The following is an 18,886-nucleotide window of genomic DNA, read 5'->3' as shown; positions in this document are numbered from 1 at the left end:
ATGTATTTTAACATATTGATTAGTAGTGGAGGTCGTGTGTTGCACGTGCACGCTTACTGTAGTGTTGTATGGTCGGTCGGACAAGGGAACCCAGTTGTATTTTAACATATTCTTATCCATTATCTAAACCCTTTTTTTACAGTCTAGGATAATGCAAAGTGAGTCATTTGTTCCGCTGAATTTTCGCAGGCTGAATACACCATTTTACCAATTTCAAATTTCATAAATGTGTGATACAAAAGCATTACTTCTTGAGTTTAATGTCAGATTTCTCTGCCATAAATATATTCTGCTTTTAGGAGAGTTGTGATTTTTGTTTCTTGAAATTTAAAAGCTGCAATTTTAATTAGTTGTGAATTTGTGATCCAGCTGGAAATCAGGTAGTTGAAAGCTGACAATTTTAACAGAGGAAGTTAAAGGCTTTTTTAGAGGGAGTTGAAATGCAGCTGGGCACTTGGATCTACGTCACAAGGTATGTGGATTGTGGTAGTCTACTTTATGTCTTGTAGACCGCGTCGATACTGGAGGAAAAGGAAAGGAAACGCGTGAAAGGTCATCAGGCCAACAACACAGCCCGGTCTTCAGATGTTCAGTCGATCGATGATTATCATATATACTCCTACGTGTCTGAGTATGACCAAGTACGTACCAGCTGTATGCCTTTCTAGGCTTCCACCTACTACACACGTCTGTTCAACCCACCAGGGCATAGCATGTAATATATAGGACCCGACACAGCCACCATGGGAAGCAAACACAATCTCCGCTCAAGGACCAACACAACAACACCTGCACTATAATCTCCTCTGCTATATCTCCTTGCAGTTCAAACCTCAATGGCTGCCACCAGAACCATTCTTCCCGCCGTTGCCGTGATGACCGTCCTAAGCACCGCGTCTGCAGCAATCTACAACGTGGGCGAGCCGGGCGGCGCATGGGACCTCAGCACCAACTAGGGCACTTGGGCGTCCTCTAGGAAGTTCCAAACCAGCGATCAGATCGTCTTCAAGTACTCCCCTCAGGCACACGATGTCCTTGAAGTCAGCAAGGCAGACTACGACTCCTGCACCACCGCTAGCCCCGTCACCACCCTCAACTCCGGGAATGATGTTGTCACCCTCATCGCCACCGGCACCCGCTACTTCATCTGCGGTTTCCCTGACCATTGCGCGGGCGGCATGAAGGTCAAGATCGATGTCATGCCAGGCTCCTCTTCATCACCCGCACCGGCCAGCGGTCCAAATGCAAGCAACGCTGCCCCGCCAACACCTGTCTCCGCTGCAACCAATGTGGAGGCCATGGGGCTTGGCCTCGTTGTTTTGCTTGCCATTGCCGGCCTCATGGCTTGAGTGCATCTCGGCAGTCACAGGCACATGTGTACGTTATTGTATAGAGATGTACTTATTACTAGCAACTATCTGTGTGTATAGTCAAGTAGTTATGTGAATTTTACGTGAGAACTAATTATATTGCAGCCTTCAATGATTTCTTTTACACCTTCACATACACCTTTCAAGTTTCAATGACAAAAAAAGTCACAACCTCCAACTTAAAAGGCCAACGTTGAACAAATTCCAATATTCAAATCAAGAAGTAAAGCTTTCATACCGTATACAGTTAATTAAGTTAACATGTTTTAAATTACATCCAGGCAAAAAACATGATAGGAATTGTAAAATGCATGTTGAGCCGTACAATTGACCCACAGTGCATCATCCTGGACTGCAACATAACATCACCGAGTGAAATAATATACTGTGTGATGTATTATTAAACTGAATTAAATTTTACAAATATCCGCTATGTCTTGGCGGGAATATCTCTCCTACCATTTGGCATGAATGGTGAGCTATCTAAAAAATGAGCAATAGAATTTCTCTCCTCGCACCCAAACTTGTAATTAAAATTTCAGCACTTTGCGGTGATTTGAGTAATTCATTCACATGGGGATCCTCTCCTTTGGTGATTGTTCATGGAAAACCTAGATGTATCATGGCGACAAGGACTAGTTTTGATACTAGTGTTGGATACATACAATTAGCACATTTAAAACTGCTAAAATGGACTTTTCAGCCTGCAATTCAACTAATATTTTATCTAAAATGAAAGGTCATATTTATCTTGCACTTTCTTGCACTTTTTTTTTTCGAGAAATTCAAGATTCTACACTAGTGTGTAGTGTTTGCGATCCAAATCATGGCACGCAACAGGCCACCCGTACCATGCACCTGTGCAGAGAGTAGAACCCCCAATTTTCTATTAATAGAGTAGTACTAATTGCTAGTTTAGCTCTATTAACTTAGGTATATAGGATAACATTATAGTGACCAACTGTATCATTTGTACTTGTAATTTTTCTTTTTGCGGGTGCACTTGTAATTAAATCATTCCAACAACAAAAATTTAGGGTCTATTTAATATGTCAAATCTACTAATAAAAAAAAGCTTTGTCAAAGTAATGCTTTGGACAATTGGATCTACGTCAGAAGCTATGTGGATCCCCTAAAAAAAGAAGCTATGTGGATCGTGATAGTCTACCTCATGTTCTTGTAGACCACGTCGATACTGAAGAAAAAAGAAAGGAACGCGTGAAATGGTCAGCACGCCAACAGCACAGCCCGGTCTTCACATCCTCAGTCTATTTTGAACAGGTACGTACCAGCTGCTTGTGTTCCCACCTACACACAATATTCAAATTCCAAAATCCAGGTACACAAACTTCATTCTACGCTCCCACCAACCGCACATGTTTCTCCATCACACCAGGTGTAGCCTGTGTTGTTCTATATATAGGACCGGACACTGCCTCCTAGGGAAGTAAACACATTCTCCGCTCAAGGATCGATACACACCTGCCTTACAAGTTATAATCTCCTCTGCTAGCTCTCTTTACAGTTCCAACCGCAATGGCTGCCAGGAGAACCATTCTTCTCGCCGTGGCAGCGATGGCCGTCCTGAGCACCGCGTCAGCGGCAATCTACAACGTGGGCGAGCCGGGCGGCGCATGGGACCTCAGCACGAAATACGACACTTGGGCGTCCTCTAGGAACTTCCAAACCAGCGATCAGATCGTCTTCAAGTACTCCCCTCAGGCACACGATGTCCTTGAAGTCAGCAAGGCAGACTACGATTCTTGCAGCACTGCCAATCCCGTCACCACCTTCAACTCCGGGAATGATGTTGTCACCCTGACAGCCACCGGCACCCGCTACTTCATCTGTGGTTTCCCTGGTCATTGCGCGGGCGGCATGAAGGTTAAGATCGATGTCATGTCAGGCTCCTCCTCTATGTCACCCGCCCCGGCCGGCGGCCCAAGTGCAAGCAACGCTCCCCCACCGACACCTGTCTCCGCTGCCACCAATGTGGAGGCCACGGGGTTCGGCCTTGCCGTTTTGCTTGCCATTGCCGGCCTCATGGCTTGAGTGCATCTCTGTAGTTGCAGGCACATGTGTATTTTATGTATATTCAAGTAATTATTACTAGCAACTATCTGTGTGTATGGTCAAGTAGTTATGTGTATGTTGGGTGTATTCAGGCTTTGTGTATTGCTGATTCATTTTGGAGGATTTATTAATAAAGATTCTTTTGGTCTTATACAACATTTGTCTTGAAACACGTTCATTCTAAAACGTGAGAGCCAACAAATTTGTAACTTAAACTTGTAGTATAGAAATATATACTTAGATTAGACATGCAATTAGTATTGCCCCTGATTGTAAATGAACTGTCCCGAACAACCAGCTGCAACCAATGGTGAAGAACAATTAGGATGCCCCCGACCCCGGACATACTGGATCCAAATCGGCTGGGAAAATCCTTGCTTTTTGGATGATGGAGTGCCATACATGTTCCTGTGTTTCGGGTGTTGCACGGGACAATCACCGTCGTCGAGGGAGAGAGAGACACGGGAGTGGGTGACAGGTGCTTTTTGGGAATGAATTCTTCCCTACTATGTTCTTGCGGCTGGAGAACGATCACTATCAACGCTCTGAGGGACCAAAATTTCCCAGTCCAGGCACCATCGTTCAGTAATGTAAAAATACCTGCTGCATTGGATAAAAGTGCTTCATCCAGGGATAGTCATGGCCCATGCAGCGCGACCCAGCATTCATCAAGATGGTCTGGTAGGAAATGATTACATTTCAAGTCTTATACATAGCATAAAGATGCTATGAGCATGTACGACAAGTGATCCAAATATACCACAGACTTCTATCCAATTGGTTGGCGTGTCCGATGTACTTATCCTTCGAAAATCTTTCATCACTATATTCAAAAGTAGTCCTCATTGGCGCCATTGTATATCCATCCTTTTAGTACATAAAATTTACTTTAATATAATATTACCGCTCAGTCTTTTTTTCATGAGCTGTTATTTTGCAATTCAGGATGATGCAATGTTGGTCACTATTTTTCTGCTTAATCCGTGGTCCGAGTGCTTTTATCTCTTAAGTTGAAAGTTGTGACGGGAAGTTCATACAATAAACCTGCCAATTTTAATAGAGGTTAAAGCTTTTTTTAGACTGAGAGTTTAAATGCGGGTGGCCCTATGGATCTACTTATACTCCCTCCGTGCTACCTCTATTCCTGTGGTTCAACTTTGACCATAAATTTAACCAATGGGGCCAACTGCGGCGGGAGCAAAAGTTATACAAGTGAAATCGTATTCAAAAGAAGTTTTTTATTATACTCCCTCCGTTCCTAAATATAAGTCTTTATAGAGATTTCACTATCGACCATATACGGATGTATCTAGATGCATTTTAGAGTATAGATTCACTCATTTTGCTCCGTATGTGGTTCAAAGTGGAATCTCTCCAAAGACTTGTATTTAGGAATGGAGGGAGTATAATCTTTTCTCCCACAGCAGTCGGTCTCGTTAGTTAAATTTATTGTCAAAGTTGGACCTTTGAAAGCGCAGGCGCACTATATTTTAAAATAAAGGGAGTACAAGATTTATCAGTTATGATAGTCAACTACGTCTCTTTTGAGGATTGGAGCCCATACTGCGTCGGTATTGAAGCAGCAGGCCAAGTACAATGGCTTCTATGTCATGAGAAGAGTAAATTGCAAAAAACCACAACATTAGGGGACTCTAAAACAGATGACCACCGGCTTTCATTTTTTTTTTCAAAAAACCACCACGTTTGCACTGACAGTTTTCAAATAACGCTGATCGCACGGTTTGGCATGGTTGTGTGGAAAACTGACCGGTTGGGCCCGCTGTCAAGAGCCACGTGGCCAGGGGGATACATCGCCCGTGACGCGCGCCGTTAGACGGCGCCCGTGACCTAACGAGCCGGCCCGACCCATCCATTTCCCCAGATCCCATCTAGTCTTTCTAGCTCACTTCCCGCATGGCGACCGGTGGTGGCGGCGGCGGCGTTGACGACGGTGGCGGTGTTGACGAAGGAGGCGCATCCGATGACGGTAGGGATGACCGCGACCTCTCCATCGCCGATGCTGGTGGCCGCCCCATCCTTCCTCGCTCTCCGACGGGGCTCCCTGGTACGTTTGGCGCCTCCCGATCCGCCGGCGTTGGCGGAGATGAGCGTGGCGAGGATGGCAACATCGTCAACTCCGACGACATTGAGGCACGTGCGGCCGCCAAACTGGCCCAGGTCTGGAAGGCCAATCCAGGGCGGAGCCACCACTTCACATCAGGCCTCGGCGGCGTGGAGTGAGTGTTTCCAACATTTTCTTTTTGATTATGCTAGTGTACTTGAACATTTTGAGTGATTTTGCTAGTGTAGTTGAACACTTTGAGTGATTTCGCTAGTCTAGCTATACTCTTTCCTCTGTATGTATCTCAATTTAGGAATTAGGGTTTGAATCTCAATTTCAACAGTTGAACAGAATAATTGTGATGAAGTGAATGTACTGTTAAGCGAGTATGAGCTTACTTGTGGATAAGTGAATTTACTGAATTTGCTGAATGATTTTTACTGTTAATTGAATATGAGTCTGAATTGTGGATGACTGAATGATTTTTACTGTTAACTGAATATGAGCCTGAGTTGTGGATAACTGAATTTACTATTAACTGAATTTAGTGTTAACTAAGTTCAACAAACTGAATTGAATTTACTATTAACTGAATTTGCTGTTATCTGAATCTGTTGTTCACTGAATGGTGTTAACTGAATGTAATGCTAACTGAACTTGCAGTTTGGACGATGATGATGAACCATGGGATATGAGGTTTCATTTCCAAGGCTGTGACAATCTGGAAAGGACCTTATGTGAATCAGGTATCACATATATCAACATGTTAGCTATTATTGGGATAGAGGCCTATGATCAAAAGGATTCAATGTACTATGTGAAGCAAGAGGGTGTAGGAATGGCAGGCATGCAGCTAATCAAATCTGAGGAAGATGTGGAAGAAATGTTGATATTGTATGAGGAGAAGAGGTGTGTTACTATCACAGTAATGAAAGGAAGAGAGTCAGAGATGGCAAAGTTCTAGATCAACATTGGAGATGGATGTGAAAAGCGGGTTCCAATTTCTGAGATTGGTTCTCTAAAGGTGTACAATATAGATGATGCAGGTGTGCTCTACCAAAGTCAGACCAGTGAACATGGCATTGACAGAACTAACAACGTACTGGTACTAATCTAAACAAGCACGTATTACGCAAATAGTAGACAATCTACACATGATGCTTGCACTGCTAATACAGAAATTATCAGGAGAGGAATAAATGCGGTATACCCTGCAGTAAGCCATGCAGAAGCCGCTGCCGCGGTGGCAGCAGCAGCAGAAGCGTCCTCGGCGGCGGCGCGTTTGGCGGCGCTGGACATGGTGATGACGGAGACGACGCGGACGTAGTGGATCGGAAGCGAGCAGTTGCTTCCCAAAAACCTATTCGTCTCTCTCCCGTACAGGAAGCAGAGAGACGGAGTTTAAGAGACCCGCTCTCCCGTCGACCGTGTACGCGGCGGACGGGATGGAGTCACCGGCGGCAGCAGCAGCAAAGGAACGACGGTGGGCGGTTTGCGTGGAGCAGATGTGATCTGATCGTGGCAACTGCGCATAGGTGTGAGATCGGCTAGGCTCACTCCCGCAACCCGCGGCGAGGCGAGGCGAGGCGTGGCGTGGCGCGAGGCGGACGGCGGAGGAGGAGCGCGCGAGGGCCTCTTCTCTTCTCAAGCTTCAATAGCATGTAGAAGAGTCATCCTTATAAACCACTCCAACTTTCCTTCCACTAGCATGGTGGGACTAAACTTCCCACCACCTTGTCATGCCACCTACATGGGCCCTTAGAGATAAAATCTGAAATTGTCATATGGCTCTAGGCCCATCCCACATTTCAACAGGAAGATCTGAAGACCGAGCCTACTGACTGCTTCACGCGTTGCCTTTTCTTTTCTTCAGTATCGACGCGGTCTACGCGATGTAGACTATCACAATCCATGTCCCTGCTCACGTATATCAAGGGTTCGTCGATCAGCATTCAACTCGAAGTTCTCTTGTCTCAAAAAAGAAAAACTTGTAACTTCCTTTATTACATATATCATCTTCACTACGTGAATTTTGTGTTACAACTAATTATATTGCAGCCTTTTAGTGATTTATTTTGCATCTTTCAAGTTTCAATGACAAAAAAAGTCACAACCTCCAAATTAAAAGGCAAACGATCAACAAAATTACAATATTCTAATCAAGAAGTAAAGTTTCATAACATATACAGTAAAGTTAACAAGCTTTGAATTACATCCACCAAAAAAAACAAGTTTAGAATTGGTAAGATGGAGCTTTCAGCTCTCAAGTTGAGCCGTACAATTGACCCACAGTGCATCATCCTGGATTGCAAAATTACATCATCAAGTGAAATAATACATTATGAGATACTTTAACATTATGAGATAATAACATCATCAATTGATACTTTAACATCAAGTGAAATAATAACATCATCAATTGATGTGTTTTACGCATGTGTAAAATTACATTATGAGATACTTTAACATGTCATTTAAAAAGCAAACACATGTATTTGAAAATACTTGTTTTACTAGAATCAGTCCACAATATGAAAATCGTCCGTAAAAGGTCTCAGTGTAGCAAAACCTATATATATTTCTTATGAAACATGAGCAACTATTATTGACCACAGATATTATTATAGCTGACGACGATCACTGTTCTTTTCTTGGATAGATGGTACACTGGTGTGTGGTCCTTTGTGTCCGTGATCCAAATCTAGGCACGCAAAAGCCTCCAGCGGCACGTTTGTACCGTGCACCTATGCAGAGTGTTCGGCTGCACATGGCTTCCAAATCAATAGGGCCCCTAATTTTCTATGTAATAGAGTAGTGATAATGAGCTTAAAAAAAGAGTAGTGATAATGACAAATTTAGATCTTATTAATTTAGGTATATAGGTTAACATTATAGTGACCAAATGTAACATTTGTACTTGATATTAAATTAGTACATATAAATAAATCATTCCAAATAAATAAAGCTTTATAAAAATAATGCTTTGGACACTTGGGTCTAGATATGTGGATCGTGATAGTCTACGTCATGTCTTCTATAGACGGAGTCGATACCGAAGAAAAAGGAAAGGAACGCGTGAAATGGTCAGCAGGCCAAGAGCACAGTCCAGTCTTCACATCCTCAGTCTATGATGACCAAGTACGTACCAGCTGCATGCGTAGCTTGCTTGTGTTCCCATCTACACAACATTCAAAGTCCAAAATTCAGCAGGTACACCCACTCGACGCTTCCACCAACCTCACACGTTTCTCCAACTCACCCGGGCATAGCCTGTACAGTATAAATAGGACCCGGCACAGCCGCCTAGCAAGCAAACACATTCTCCCGCTGAAGGATCAATACATCACCTGCCTTATAATCTCCTCTGCAAGCTCTTCTTCCATTTCCAACCGCAATGGCTGCGAGGAGAACCATTCTTCTCGCCATGGCTGCCATGGCCATCCTGAGCACGGCGTCTACGGCAATCTACAACGTGGGCGAGCCGGGCGGCGCATGGGACCTCAGCACCAACTACGGCACTTGGGCGTCCTCTAGGAACTTCCAAACCGACGACCAGATCGTCTTCAAGTACTCCCCTCAGGCACACGACGTCCTCGAGGTCAGCAAGGCAGACTACGACTCTTGTAGCACCGCCAGCCCCGTCACCACTCTCAACTCCGGGAATGATGTTGTCACCCTCAACGCCACCGGCACCCGCTACTTCATCTGCGGATTCCCTGGTCATTGTGCGGGCGGCATGAAGGTTAAGATTGATGTCATGCCAGGCTCCTCCTCTACGTCACCTGCCCTGGCCAGCGGCCCAAGTGCAACCAACGCGCCCCCGCCGACACCTGTCTCCACCGCCACCAATGTGGAGGCCACCGGGTTTGGCCTCGCCGTTTTGCTTGCTGTTGTCGGCCTCATGGCTTGAGAGTGCATCTCCACATTCGCAGGCACATGTGTACTTTATGTTTAGTTAAGAAATTATTACTAGCAATTATCTGTGTGTATACTCAAGTAGTTATGTGTATGTTGGATGTATTTGGGCTTTGCGTTTTACTGATTCATTTTGGAGGATTTGTTAAAAATGATTATTTTAGTCTTATAGAACATTTGTCCTGAAACACGTTCGTTCTAAACCGTAAGAGCCCAGACTTTTGTAACTTAAACTTGCATTACAGAAAGATATACACATAGATTAGACATGCAATTAGTCTGCCCCGATTGTAAATGAACTATCCCAAAAGAACCAGCTGCCACAAATGGTGGAGAACAATTCGGATGGCCCCCGCCCGAACATACTGGATCAAAATCGTCTGGCCAAAAAATCATGTCCTTTGCTCGTGGAGTGCCATACATGTTCATGTTTCTGGTGTTGCAAGGGACAATCACCGTCGTCGGGGGAAAGAGAGCCATGGGAATGGGTGATGGGTGCTTTTCGGGAGTGAATTCTTCCTTGTTATGTTCTTGTGGCTGGAGAACGATGACTATCGATGCTCTGAGAGACCAAAATCTCCCCACTCTAAGCCCCATCGTTCAGAACTATAAAAATACATGCGGCATTGGGTAAAAGTGATCCATCCAGGGATAGATAGGTCATGGCCCACGCGGCGCGGCACAACATTTCACCTCCGGCCGGATCCGCCACCTCCATTGGAACCGGATGCTGCTCCTCTTCCTCCTCGTTCTGCTACTCCTCCTCCTCCGGCTCTAGCGAGTCCGGAGGTAGGCCAGCTACGATGCGGGCGACACGCCTCGCCCAGATCTCCTCCTCGATCCGGAAGTGGCGCTCTGGCGTGAGCGTAGCATAGGTCGTCTTCTTTTATCGGGTCAGGGCGGACGGCGAGGGAAGAGGGAGATGGACAAGGAGAGAAATGTGCTCCGACTGGAACAACGGAGAGGGCAGAAGAGGTTGTGGCTAGAGTTGGGGACGTCGGCCGGCTCAAATAGACGGACTTTGGCCTCGGGCATCGAGCCGAAGCGGCGCCACACGGCGGTCGCACCCTCACCGGAGGAGAAGCCCGTTGAGCTGTTGGGTTTCGGGGCAATTCTGTGTCGGACCCAGTCGTCAGTCCGACATGGCGGATGCGCCTGGACGTTTCAGGCCTATTTGAGACACCCGTCTGGGTCATTTTTTTTGACCGCTCACTGACCGGACCGTCCGCCCGGACGTATGAGAGGGGTTTAGAGTGTCTGGCTGTAGATGTTGTTACCTAGCATAAAGATGCTATGAGCATGTACGACAAATAGTCCATATAGACGAGAGACTTCTATCGAACGTTGCTGCGCATGTCCTGTCTCCGTCTCCCGTGTACTTATCCTTCAAGAAAATTTTCTTCACAATAATAAAAAGTAGTCCTCATTGGTGCCACTAATGGTATATCTATCTCTTTATTAGATAAATTTTATTTTAATATAATATATCATTCAATCTTTTTTTCATGACCTGTTATTTTGCAATTCCAGATGATGCAATATCGGTTATTTTTCGGCTTAATCCACGTGGCTGAAAGCTCTACTTCTTGGTTTTAACATTGGACTTTTACCTTTTCAGTTGAAATTTGTGACGTGGAATTCATAAATCAAACCTACCGATTTCAACAGAGGATGTTACAACTTTTTTTAGAGTAAGAGTTTATATGCGGCTGGACCATACTTCTACAAGGTTTGTGAGTTATGATAGTCAACTACGTCTCCTTGGAGCCTAGATTGACCGCGTCCATATTGAACCAGCAGGTAATGGCTGCTATGCTGACGCCCCGCTCCCCTCTCGCGAACGCCCCGCTCCTAGGGTTCCCTCGCCGCCGGCGGCGGCTCCCCCGCACGGGGCCGCCGCCGCGGCCGGAGCCCGTCGCCGCCGCTAGCCGGAGCCTGCTCCTCTCCCCCTCCCCTACCCCTTCCTTCCCTTCCCCGTACCCCCGCGTCGCCTCCCCAGCGGGGCGACCGGGGGCCCCTTCGCCGCTCCTCCCCAGCGCCCCTCCCCCGCCCCTGCCTCCTCCCGCTGCCGCCAGCGAGCGCCGCCAGGCTTCGGCCGCGTGGTGCTGGCGGCTGCGGGCCTGCCCTTCCCCGCGCGCGGCTCCCTCCTGCTCAGACGGTTGGCCTGTGGCGGTGCTCCTCGGCCGGCATCGGTGCGGCCCGTCGGTGGTGGTGCCGCGGGCCCGGTGGCTCTCGACGCGGCGGTGCGGCCGTTGGCCGTGGGACGGCGCGGTGGGGCTGCGGCTGGCGGTGCCCGCCCAGCCCAGATCTGGGTTGGCGGGGCTGGTGGCTTGGTGCTCGGCGGCAACGTTCCTTGGTGATGGCATGGTGGCGGCGGTCTCGGGCGGTGAGGACTTCGTTGGCCGGCGTGCTGCAGCGTGGTGACAGGACTGTCCGGGTCCATGTGGGCCCGGCCGGGCCATCGAGGCCTGGCAAGTCCTCGTCGCCGCGTCCGGTCGGCTCCGCAGTGGCGGTGGAGGCTGTCCCCTCCTTCCGGTCGAGTGGTGGTCGCTCCCGTGGCTGGTGTCTCCTCTTCCTCTCCAAGCCTCGTGTTGACAGCTCCAGTGAAGCGGGGAGGGTTGTTCGGTAATCGTGGTGGCACAAGCTGGTGGGTGGCCGAGGAGGTGGTGCATTTCGAAATGCCTGAGGTGGTGGTGGTGGTTGTGGATCGGGAGAAATCCCTGTCGGCCTGGCCGGCACCGATGCGATGATGCCTGCGGGCGCCGTCGGACCTTCCTGAGGGGCATCGGGTACACCCCTTCCCCACTATCCCTCGCGTACCGGGGGAAACCCTAGAACTTGTTCGGGCAACAGCGGTGGCATCGTCACACTCCCTCTTGAGGGTGTTGCTTGGGGCGCGGCGCTTCGGGATGCTGGGAGCGTGATGGCACTTCTTTGGAGGGTGCAGCGGTTGCCGGACTTCCCTTCTTCGTTGATCTGCCGTTGTCAGCATTTATTTCTCTTTCTTCTTCTTGTTTTTCTTTTGGGCTTATCTGTGCTGCGGTCTCAGCGAGTTGGATGTATCGGATGTTTGCTTTATAATATAAAGCGGGGGAATCCCTTTTTCGTTGAATGGCTGCTATGCTATGAGAACGCTTGAAAAGGTCATAACATCTTCAGTCTATTTTATTATATATCTATCTAGGTGTTTGAGTATGACCAAGTACGTACTACCTGCATGCCTAGCTCGTGTTCCCACGTACTCTATATTCTATGCTTTCACCTATCACACGCGTTTCTTCAACCTACCATGCCATGAGTTTGTATATATAGGACCCGGCATGACTCATATCTTCTCTTTTCAAACATATTCTTTAGTTAATTGTTGCTCTAACACAATGATGTAAGTACCCATCACTTCTCACCTTTTTGTGAATGACACTTGATTTTCTGACAATTATTCTTTACTAATTTTGTTTGGTACAGAAACGGTTCATTAACTTGTATTAAGCGACATTTACGTGTAATGATACTTGCATCTGTTTGATTTTGGAGAATGGTGACAAAACACTTTAGTGATTGACTCTGGCTCTTGTTATCTATTTCCCATGTGGCTCTTCTTATTGTTGATCAAGCAAAATGGGTATTGTAAGTTCATGCTGATTGAAAGTTAATGTGGCTGGTTGTAAGTAATGATGAGTTTGGCTGAGTTGCTTTTCTGTAAGTACATGTCTGTACATTTCTTGGACTATTGTGAAATAAAGCACTTTCTACAGTTTCCAAATGTTGATGTTATCTGCGCACACTAACTATGAAGCCATGTGCAACATATTTCATATTGTTATCTTTTTTGCAGTGAGTAAAAATTTGCATATAACTTGAGTATATCTCAGCCAATCTGGTCTCTTCATAAATGTAATGATGATGCAACGCGTGATCCTCCATGGTTTTTTAAAATTGAAATCTTTTTATAAGTTGCCTAAAACTGTTTCTCTCTTTGTTGTTTTATTTATTCATCACCTAACATTACTTCCCATTTCTCTCAATATTTATATGCTCAATGTACATGGTAAATGGCAAGTGTGTGGTGAGCTTGTATAATGAATTTCTATCTGGTAAATGCTGGTTGCTGGGTATGTATAATGTTGTCCCTGGTGGGTGTGTGGATTTTTGTTCCTTCCAGATTACTTGATATAGGCTACTTGGTAAATGTTTACTGAGTCATTTTTTGTTTAAGCTACATCTGTCATTTTTCATTTACCTCAGCAGATGAAACCCACCGTTTATTATTACTTGTATCAGGAGACTGGAGCTATCTCAAAACTACTTAAACTCCATCTCCTTTACCATAAAAAAATTACTTCATGTACGTTGAAGATTATTGAGCATCAAGACTTAAATAAACATCTTGGTACAAGAAAAGCCAAGCAAATTGGAAAAATCAAACTTGGATGTTGGATCTCTGAGTTTGGAAAAATATAAATATAGATTCATGCATAAGTAATGAAATTCATTATTTTTGTGTTTCTATGTATTTTAACATATTGATTAGTAGTGGAGGTCGTGTGTTGCACGTGCACGCTTACTGTAGTGTTGTATGGTCGGCCGGACAAGGGAACCCAGTTGTATTTTAACATATTCTTATCCATTATCTAAACCCTTTTTTTACAGTCTAGTATAATGCAAAGTGAGTCATTTGTTCCGCTGAATTTTCGCAAGCTGAATACACCATTTTACCAATTTCAAATTTCATAAATGTGTGATACAAAAGCATTACTTCTTGAGTTTAATGTCAGATTTCTCTGCCATAAATATATTCTGCTTTTAGGAGAGTTGTGATTTTTGTTTCTTGAAATTTAAAAGCTGCAATTTTAATTTGTTGTGAATCTGTGATCCAGCTGGAAATCAGGTAGTTGAAAGCTGACAATTTTAACAGAGGAAGTTAAAGGCTTTTTTAGAGGGAGTTGAAATGCAGCTGGGCACTTGGATCTACGTCACAAGGTATGTGGATTGTGGTAGTCTACTTTATGTCTTGTAGACCGCGTCGATACTGGAGGAAAAGGAAAGGAAACGCGTGAAAGGTCATCAGGCCAACAACACAGCCCGGTCTTCAGATGTTCAGTCGATCGATGATTATCATATATACTCCTACGTGTCTGAGTATGACCAAGTACGTACCAGCTGTATGCCTTTCTAGGCTTCCACCTACTACACACGTCTGTTCAACCCACCAGGGCATAGCATGTAATATATAGGACCCGACACAGCCACCATGGGAAGCAAACACAATCTCCGCTCAAGGACCAACACAACAACACCTGCACTATAATCTCCTCTGCTATATCTCCTTGCAGTTCAAACCTCAATGGCTGCCACCAGAACCATTCTTCCCGCCGTTGCCGTGATGACCGTCCTAAGCACAGCGTCTGCAGCAATCTACAACGTGGGCGAGCCGGGCGGCGCATGGGACCTCAGCACCAACTACGGCACTTGGGCGTCCTCTAGGAAGTTCCAAACCAGCGATCAGATCGTCTTCAAGTACTCCCCTCAGGCACACGATGTCCTTGAAGTCAGCAAGGCAGACTACGACTCCTGCACCACCGCTAGCCCCGTCACCACCCTCAACTCCGGGAATGATGTTGTCACCCTCATCGCCACCGGCACCCGCTACTTCATCTGCGGTTTCCCTGACCATTGCGCGGGCGGCATGAAGGTCAAGATCGATGTCATGCCAGGCTCCTCTTCATCACCCGCACCGGCCAGCGGTCCAAATGCAAGCAACGCTGCCCCGCCAACACCTGTCTCCGCTGCAACCAATGTGGAGGCCATGGGGCTTGGCCTCGTTGTTTTGCTTGCCATTGCCGGCCTCATGGCTTGAGTGCATCTCGGCAGTCGCAGGCACATGTGTACGTTATTGTATAGAGATGTACTTATTACTAGCAACTATCTGTGTGTATAGTCAAGTAGTTATGTGAATTTTACGTGAGAACTAATTATATTGCAGCCTTCAATGATTTCTTTTACACCTTCACATACACCTTTCAAGTTTCAATGACAAAAAAAGTCGCAACCTCCAACTTAAAAGGCCAACTTTGAACAAATTCCAATATTCAAATCAAGAAGTAAAGCTTTCATACCGTATACAGTTAATTAAGTTAACATGTTTTAAATTACATCCAGGCAAAAAACATGATAGGAATTGTAAAATGCATGTTGAGCCGTACAATTGACCCACAGTGCATCATCCTGGACTGCAACATAACATCACCGAGTGAAATAATATACTGTGTGATGTATTATTAAACTGAATTAAATTTTACAAATATCCGCTATGTCTTGGCGGGAATATCTCTCCTACCATTTGGCATGAATGGTGAGCTATCTAAAAAATGAGCAATAGAATTTCTCTCCTCGCACCCAAACTTGTAATTAAAATTTCAGCACTTTGCGGTGATTTGAGTAATTCATTCACATGGGGATCCTCTCCTTTGGTGATTGTTCATGGAAAACCTAGATGTATCATGGCGACAAGGACTAGTTTTGATACTAGTGTTGGATACATACAATTAGCACATTTAAAACTGCTAAAATGGACTTTTCAGCCTGCAATTCAACTAATATTTTATCTAAAATGAAAGGTCATATTTATCTTGGCAGCAACAGTAGAAATTTGTATTGGATCACTGTCTCTATATCATATATATTCTCCAAAAATTCGAAAATAAATCTTGAAGTGGCAAAAAAAGGAAAACAATTTGGCACGTGTGCAAAGATGTATTTTACGCATGTGTAAAATTTCATTACGAGATACTTTAACGTGTCGTTTAAAAAGCAAACACATTGATTTTGAAAATACTCATCTTGCTATTAGAATCAGTCCACAATTTGAAACCGTCCGTAAAAAGTCTCTATATAGCAAAATGTATATATATTTCTTATCAAGTACGAGCAACTATGATTGACCATAGATATTATTATAGTTGACAGCGATCACTGTGCTTTTTCTTGCACTTTTTTTTTGAGAATTCAAGATTCTACACTAGTGTGTAGTGTTTGCGATCCAAATCATGGCACGCAACAGGCCACCCGTACCATGCACCTGTGCAGAGAGTAGGACCCCCAATTTTCTATTAATAGAGTAGTACAAATTGCTAGTTTAGCTCTATTAACTTAGGTATATAGGATAACATTATAGTGACCAACTGTATCATTTGTACTTGTAATTTTTCTTTTTGCGGGTGCACTTGTAATTAAATCATTCCAACAACAAAATTTTAGGGTCTCTTTAATATGTCAAATCCACTCATAAATAAAGCTTTGTCAAAATAATGCTTTGGATAATTGTATCTACGTCAGAAGCTATGTGGATCCCCTAAAAAAAGAAGCTATGTGGATCGTGATAGTCTACCTCATGTTTTTGTAGACCGCGTCGATACTGAAGAAAAAGGAAAGGGACGCGTGAAATGGTCAGCACGCCAACAGCACAGCCCGGTCTTCACATCCTCAGTCTATTTTGATCAAGTACGTACCAGCTGCTTGTGTTCCCAACTACACACAATATTCAAAGTCCAAAATCCAGGTACACAAACTTCATTCTACGCTCCCACCAACTGCACATCTTTCTCCATCACACCGGGTGTAGCCTGTATTGTTCTATATATAGGACCCGACACTGCCTCCTAGGAAAGCAAACACATTCTCCGCTCAAGGATCGATACACACCTGCCTTACAAGTTATAATATCCTCTGCTAGCTCTCTTTACAGTTCCAACCGCAATGGCTGCCAGGAGAACCATTCTTCTCGCCGTGGCTGCGATGGCCGTCCTGAGCACCGCGTCAGCGGCAATCTACAACGTGGGCGAGCCGGGCGGCGCATGGGACCTCAGCACCAAATACGACACTTGGGCGTCCTCTAGGAACTTCCAAACCAGCGATCGGATCGTCTTCAAGTACTCCCCTCAGGCACACGATGTCCTTGAAGTCAGCAAGGCAGACTACGATTCTTGCAGCACTGCCAACCCCGTCACCACCTTCAACTCCGGGAATGATGTTGTCACCCTCACAGCCACCGGCACCCGCTACTTCATCTGTGGTTTCCCTGGTCATTGCGCGGGCGGCATGAAGGTTAAGATCGATGTCATGTCAGGCTCCTCCTCTATGTCACCCGCCCCGGCCAGCGGCCCAAGTGCAAGCAACGCTCCCCCACCGACACCTGTCTCCGCTGCCACCAATGTGGAGGCCACGGGGTTCGGCCTTGCCGTTTTGCTTGCCATTGCCGGCCTCATGGCTTGAGTGCATCTCTGTAGTCGCAGGCACATGTGTATTTGATGTATATTCAAGTAATTATTACTAGCAACTATCTGTGTGTATGGTCAAGTAGTTATGTGTATGTTGGGTGTATTCAGGCTTTGTGTATTGCTGATTCATTTTGGAGGATTTATTAATAAAGATTCTTTTGGTCTTATACAACATTTGTCTTGAAACACGTTCATTCTAAAACGTGAGAGCCAACAAATTTGTAACTTAAACTTGTAGTATAGAAATATATACTTAGATTAGACATGCAATTAGTATTGCCCCTGATTGTAAATGAACTGTCCCGAACAACCAGCTGCAACCAATGGTGAAGAACAATTAGGATGCCCCCGACCCCGGACATACTGGATCCAAATCGGCTGGGAAAATCCTTGCTTTTTGGATGATGGAGTGCCATACATGTTCCTGTGTTTCGGGTGTTGCACGGGACAATCACCGTCGTCGAGGGAGAGAGAGCCACGGGAGTGGGTGACAGGTGCTTTTTGGGAATGAATTCTTCCCTACTATGTTCTTGCGGCTGGAGGACGATCACTATCAACGCTCTGAGGGACCAAAATTTCCCAGTCCAGGCACCATCGTTCAGTAATGTAAAAATACCTGCTGCATTGGATAAAAGTGCTTCATCCAGGGATAGTCATGGCCCATGCAGCGCGACCCAGCATTCATCAAGATGGTCTGGTAGGAAATGATTACATTTCAAGTCTTATACATAGCATAAAGATGCTATGAGCATGTACGACAAGTGATCCAAATATACCACAGACTTCTATCCAAATATACCACAGACTTATATCTAGATGCATTTTAGAGTATAGATTCACTCATTTTGCTCCGCATGTGGTTCATAGTGGAACCTCTCCAAAGACTTGTATTTAGGAATGGAGGGAGTATAATCTTTTCTCCCACAGCAGTCGGTCTCGTTAGTTAAATTTATTGTCAAAGTTGGACCTTTGAAAGCGCGGGCGCACTATATTTTAAAATAAAGGGAGTACAAGATTTATCAGTTATGATAGTCAACTACGTCTCCTTTGAGGATTGGAGCCCATACTGCGTCGGTATTGAAGCAGCAGGCCAAGTACAATGGCTTCTATGTCATGAGAAGAGTAAATTGCAAAAAACCACAACATTAGGGGACTCTAAAACAGATGACCACCGGCTTCCATTTTTTTTT

At 45.3% G+C, this 18,886-nt stretch overlaps 5 protein-coding genes across 5 annotated transcripts; all 5 read left to right on the top strand.

Moving 5' to 3' along the window:
- Positions 1–836: 836 nt before the first annotated feature.
- LOC119368781 (mavicyanin-like) lies at positions 837–1,349 on the top strand. The gene is made up of 2 exons (XM_037633942.1): positions 837–914; positions 999–1,349. The coding sequence occupies exons 1-2, from the start codon at positions 837–839 to the stop codon at positions 1,347–1,349; spliced, it is 429 nt and encodes a 142-aa protein (XP_037489839.1).
- A 1,490-nt stretch (positions 1,350–2,839) lies between these two features.
- On the top strand, positions 2,840–3,528 carry LOC119368780 (mavicyanin-like). Its single transcript, XM_037633941.1, has one exon. The coding sequence runs from the start codon at positions 2,907–2,909 to the stop codon at positions 3,420–3,422; it is 516 nt and encodes a 171-aa protein (XP_037489838.1). The 5' UTR covers positions 2,840–2,906; the 3' UTR covers positions 3,423–3,528.
- A 5,310-nt stretch (positions 3,529–8,838) lies between these two features.
- LOC119368779 (mavicyanin-like) lies at positions 8,839–9,551 on the top strand. The gene has a single exon (XM_037633940.1). The coding sequence runs from the start codon at positions 8,900–8,902 to the stop codon at positions 9,413–9,415; it is 516 nt and encodes a 171-aa protein (XP_037489837.1). The 5' UTR covers positions 8,839–8,899; the 3' UTR covers positions 9,416–9,551.
- Positions 9,552–14,764: 5,213 nt separating this feature from the next.
- On the top strand, positions 14,765–15,317 carry LOC119368778 (mavicyanin-like). Its single transcript, XM_037633939.1, has one exon. It carries the CDS (start codon positions 14,765–14,767, stop codon positions 15,275–15,277), a length of 513 nt encoding a protein of 170 aa, XP_037489836.1. The 3' UTR covers positions 15,278–15,317.
- Positions 15,318–17,104: 1,787 nt separating this feature from the next.
- LOC119368777 (mavicyanin-like) lies at positions 17,105–17,702 on the top strand. Its single transcript, XM_037633938.1, has one exon. The coding sequence runs from the start codon at positions 17,176–17,178 to the stop codon at positions 17,689–17,691; it is 516 nt and encodes a 171-aa protein (XP_037489835.1). The 5' UTR covers positions 17,105–17,175; the 3' UTR covers positions 17,692–17,702.
- Positions 17,703–18,886: the final 1,184 nt, after the last annotated feature.

Source organism: Triticum dicoccoides, chromosome 2B (genome assembly GCF_002162155.2).
Source record: "Triticum dicoccoides isolate Atlit2015 ecotype Zavitan chromosome 2B, WEW_v2.0, whole genome shotgun sequence".
In the NCBI taxonomy this organism is placed as follows: domain Eukaryota; kingdom Viridiplantae; phylum Streptophyta; class Magnoliopsida; order Poales; family Poaceae; genus Triticum; species Triticum dicoccoides.
This window is presented reverse-complemented; position numbering and strand designations above follow the sequence as displayed.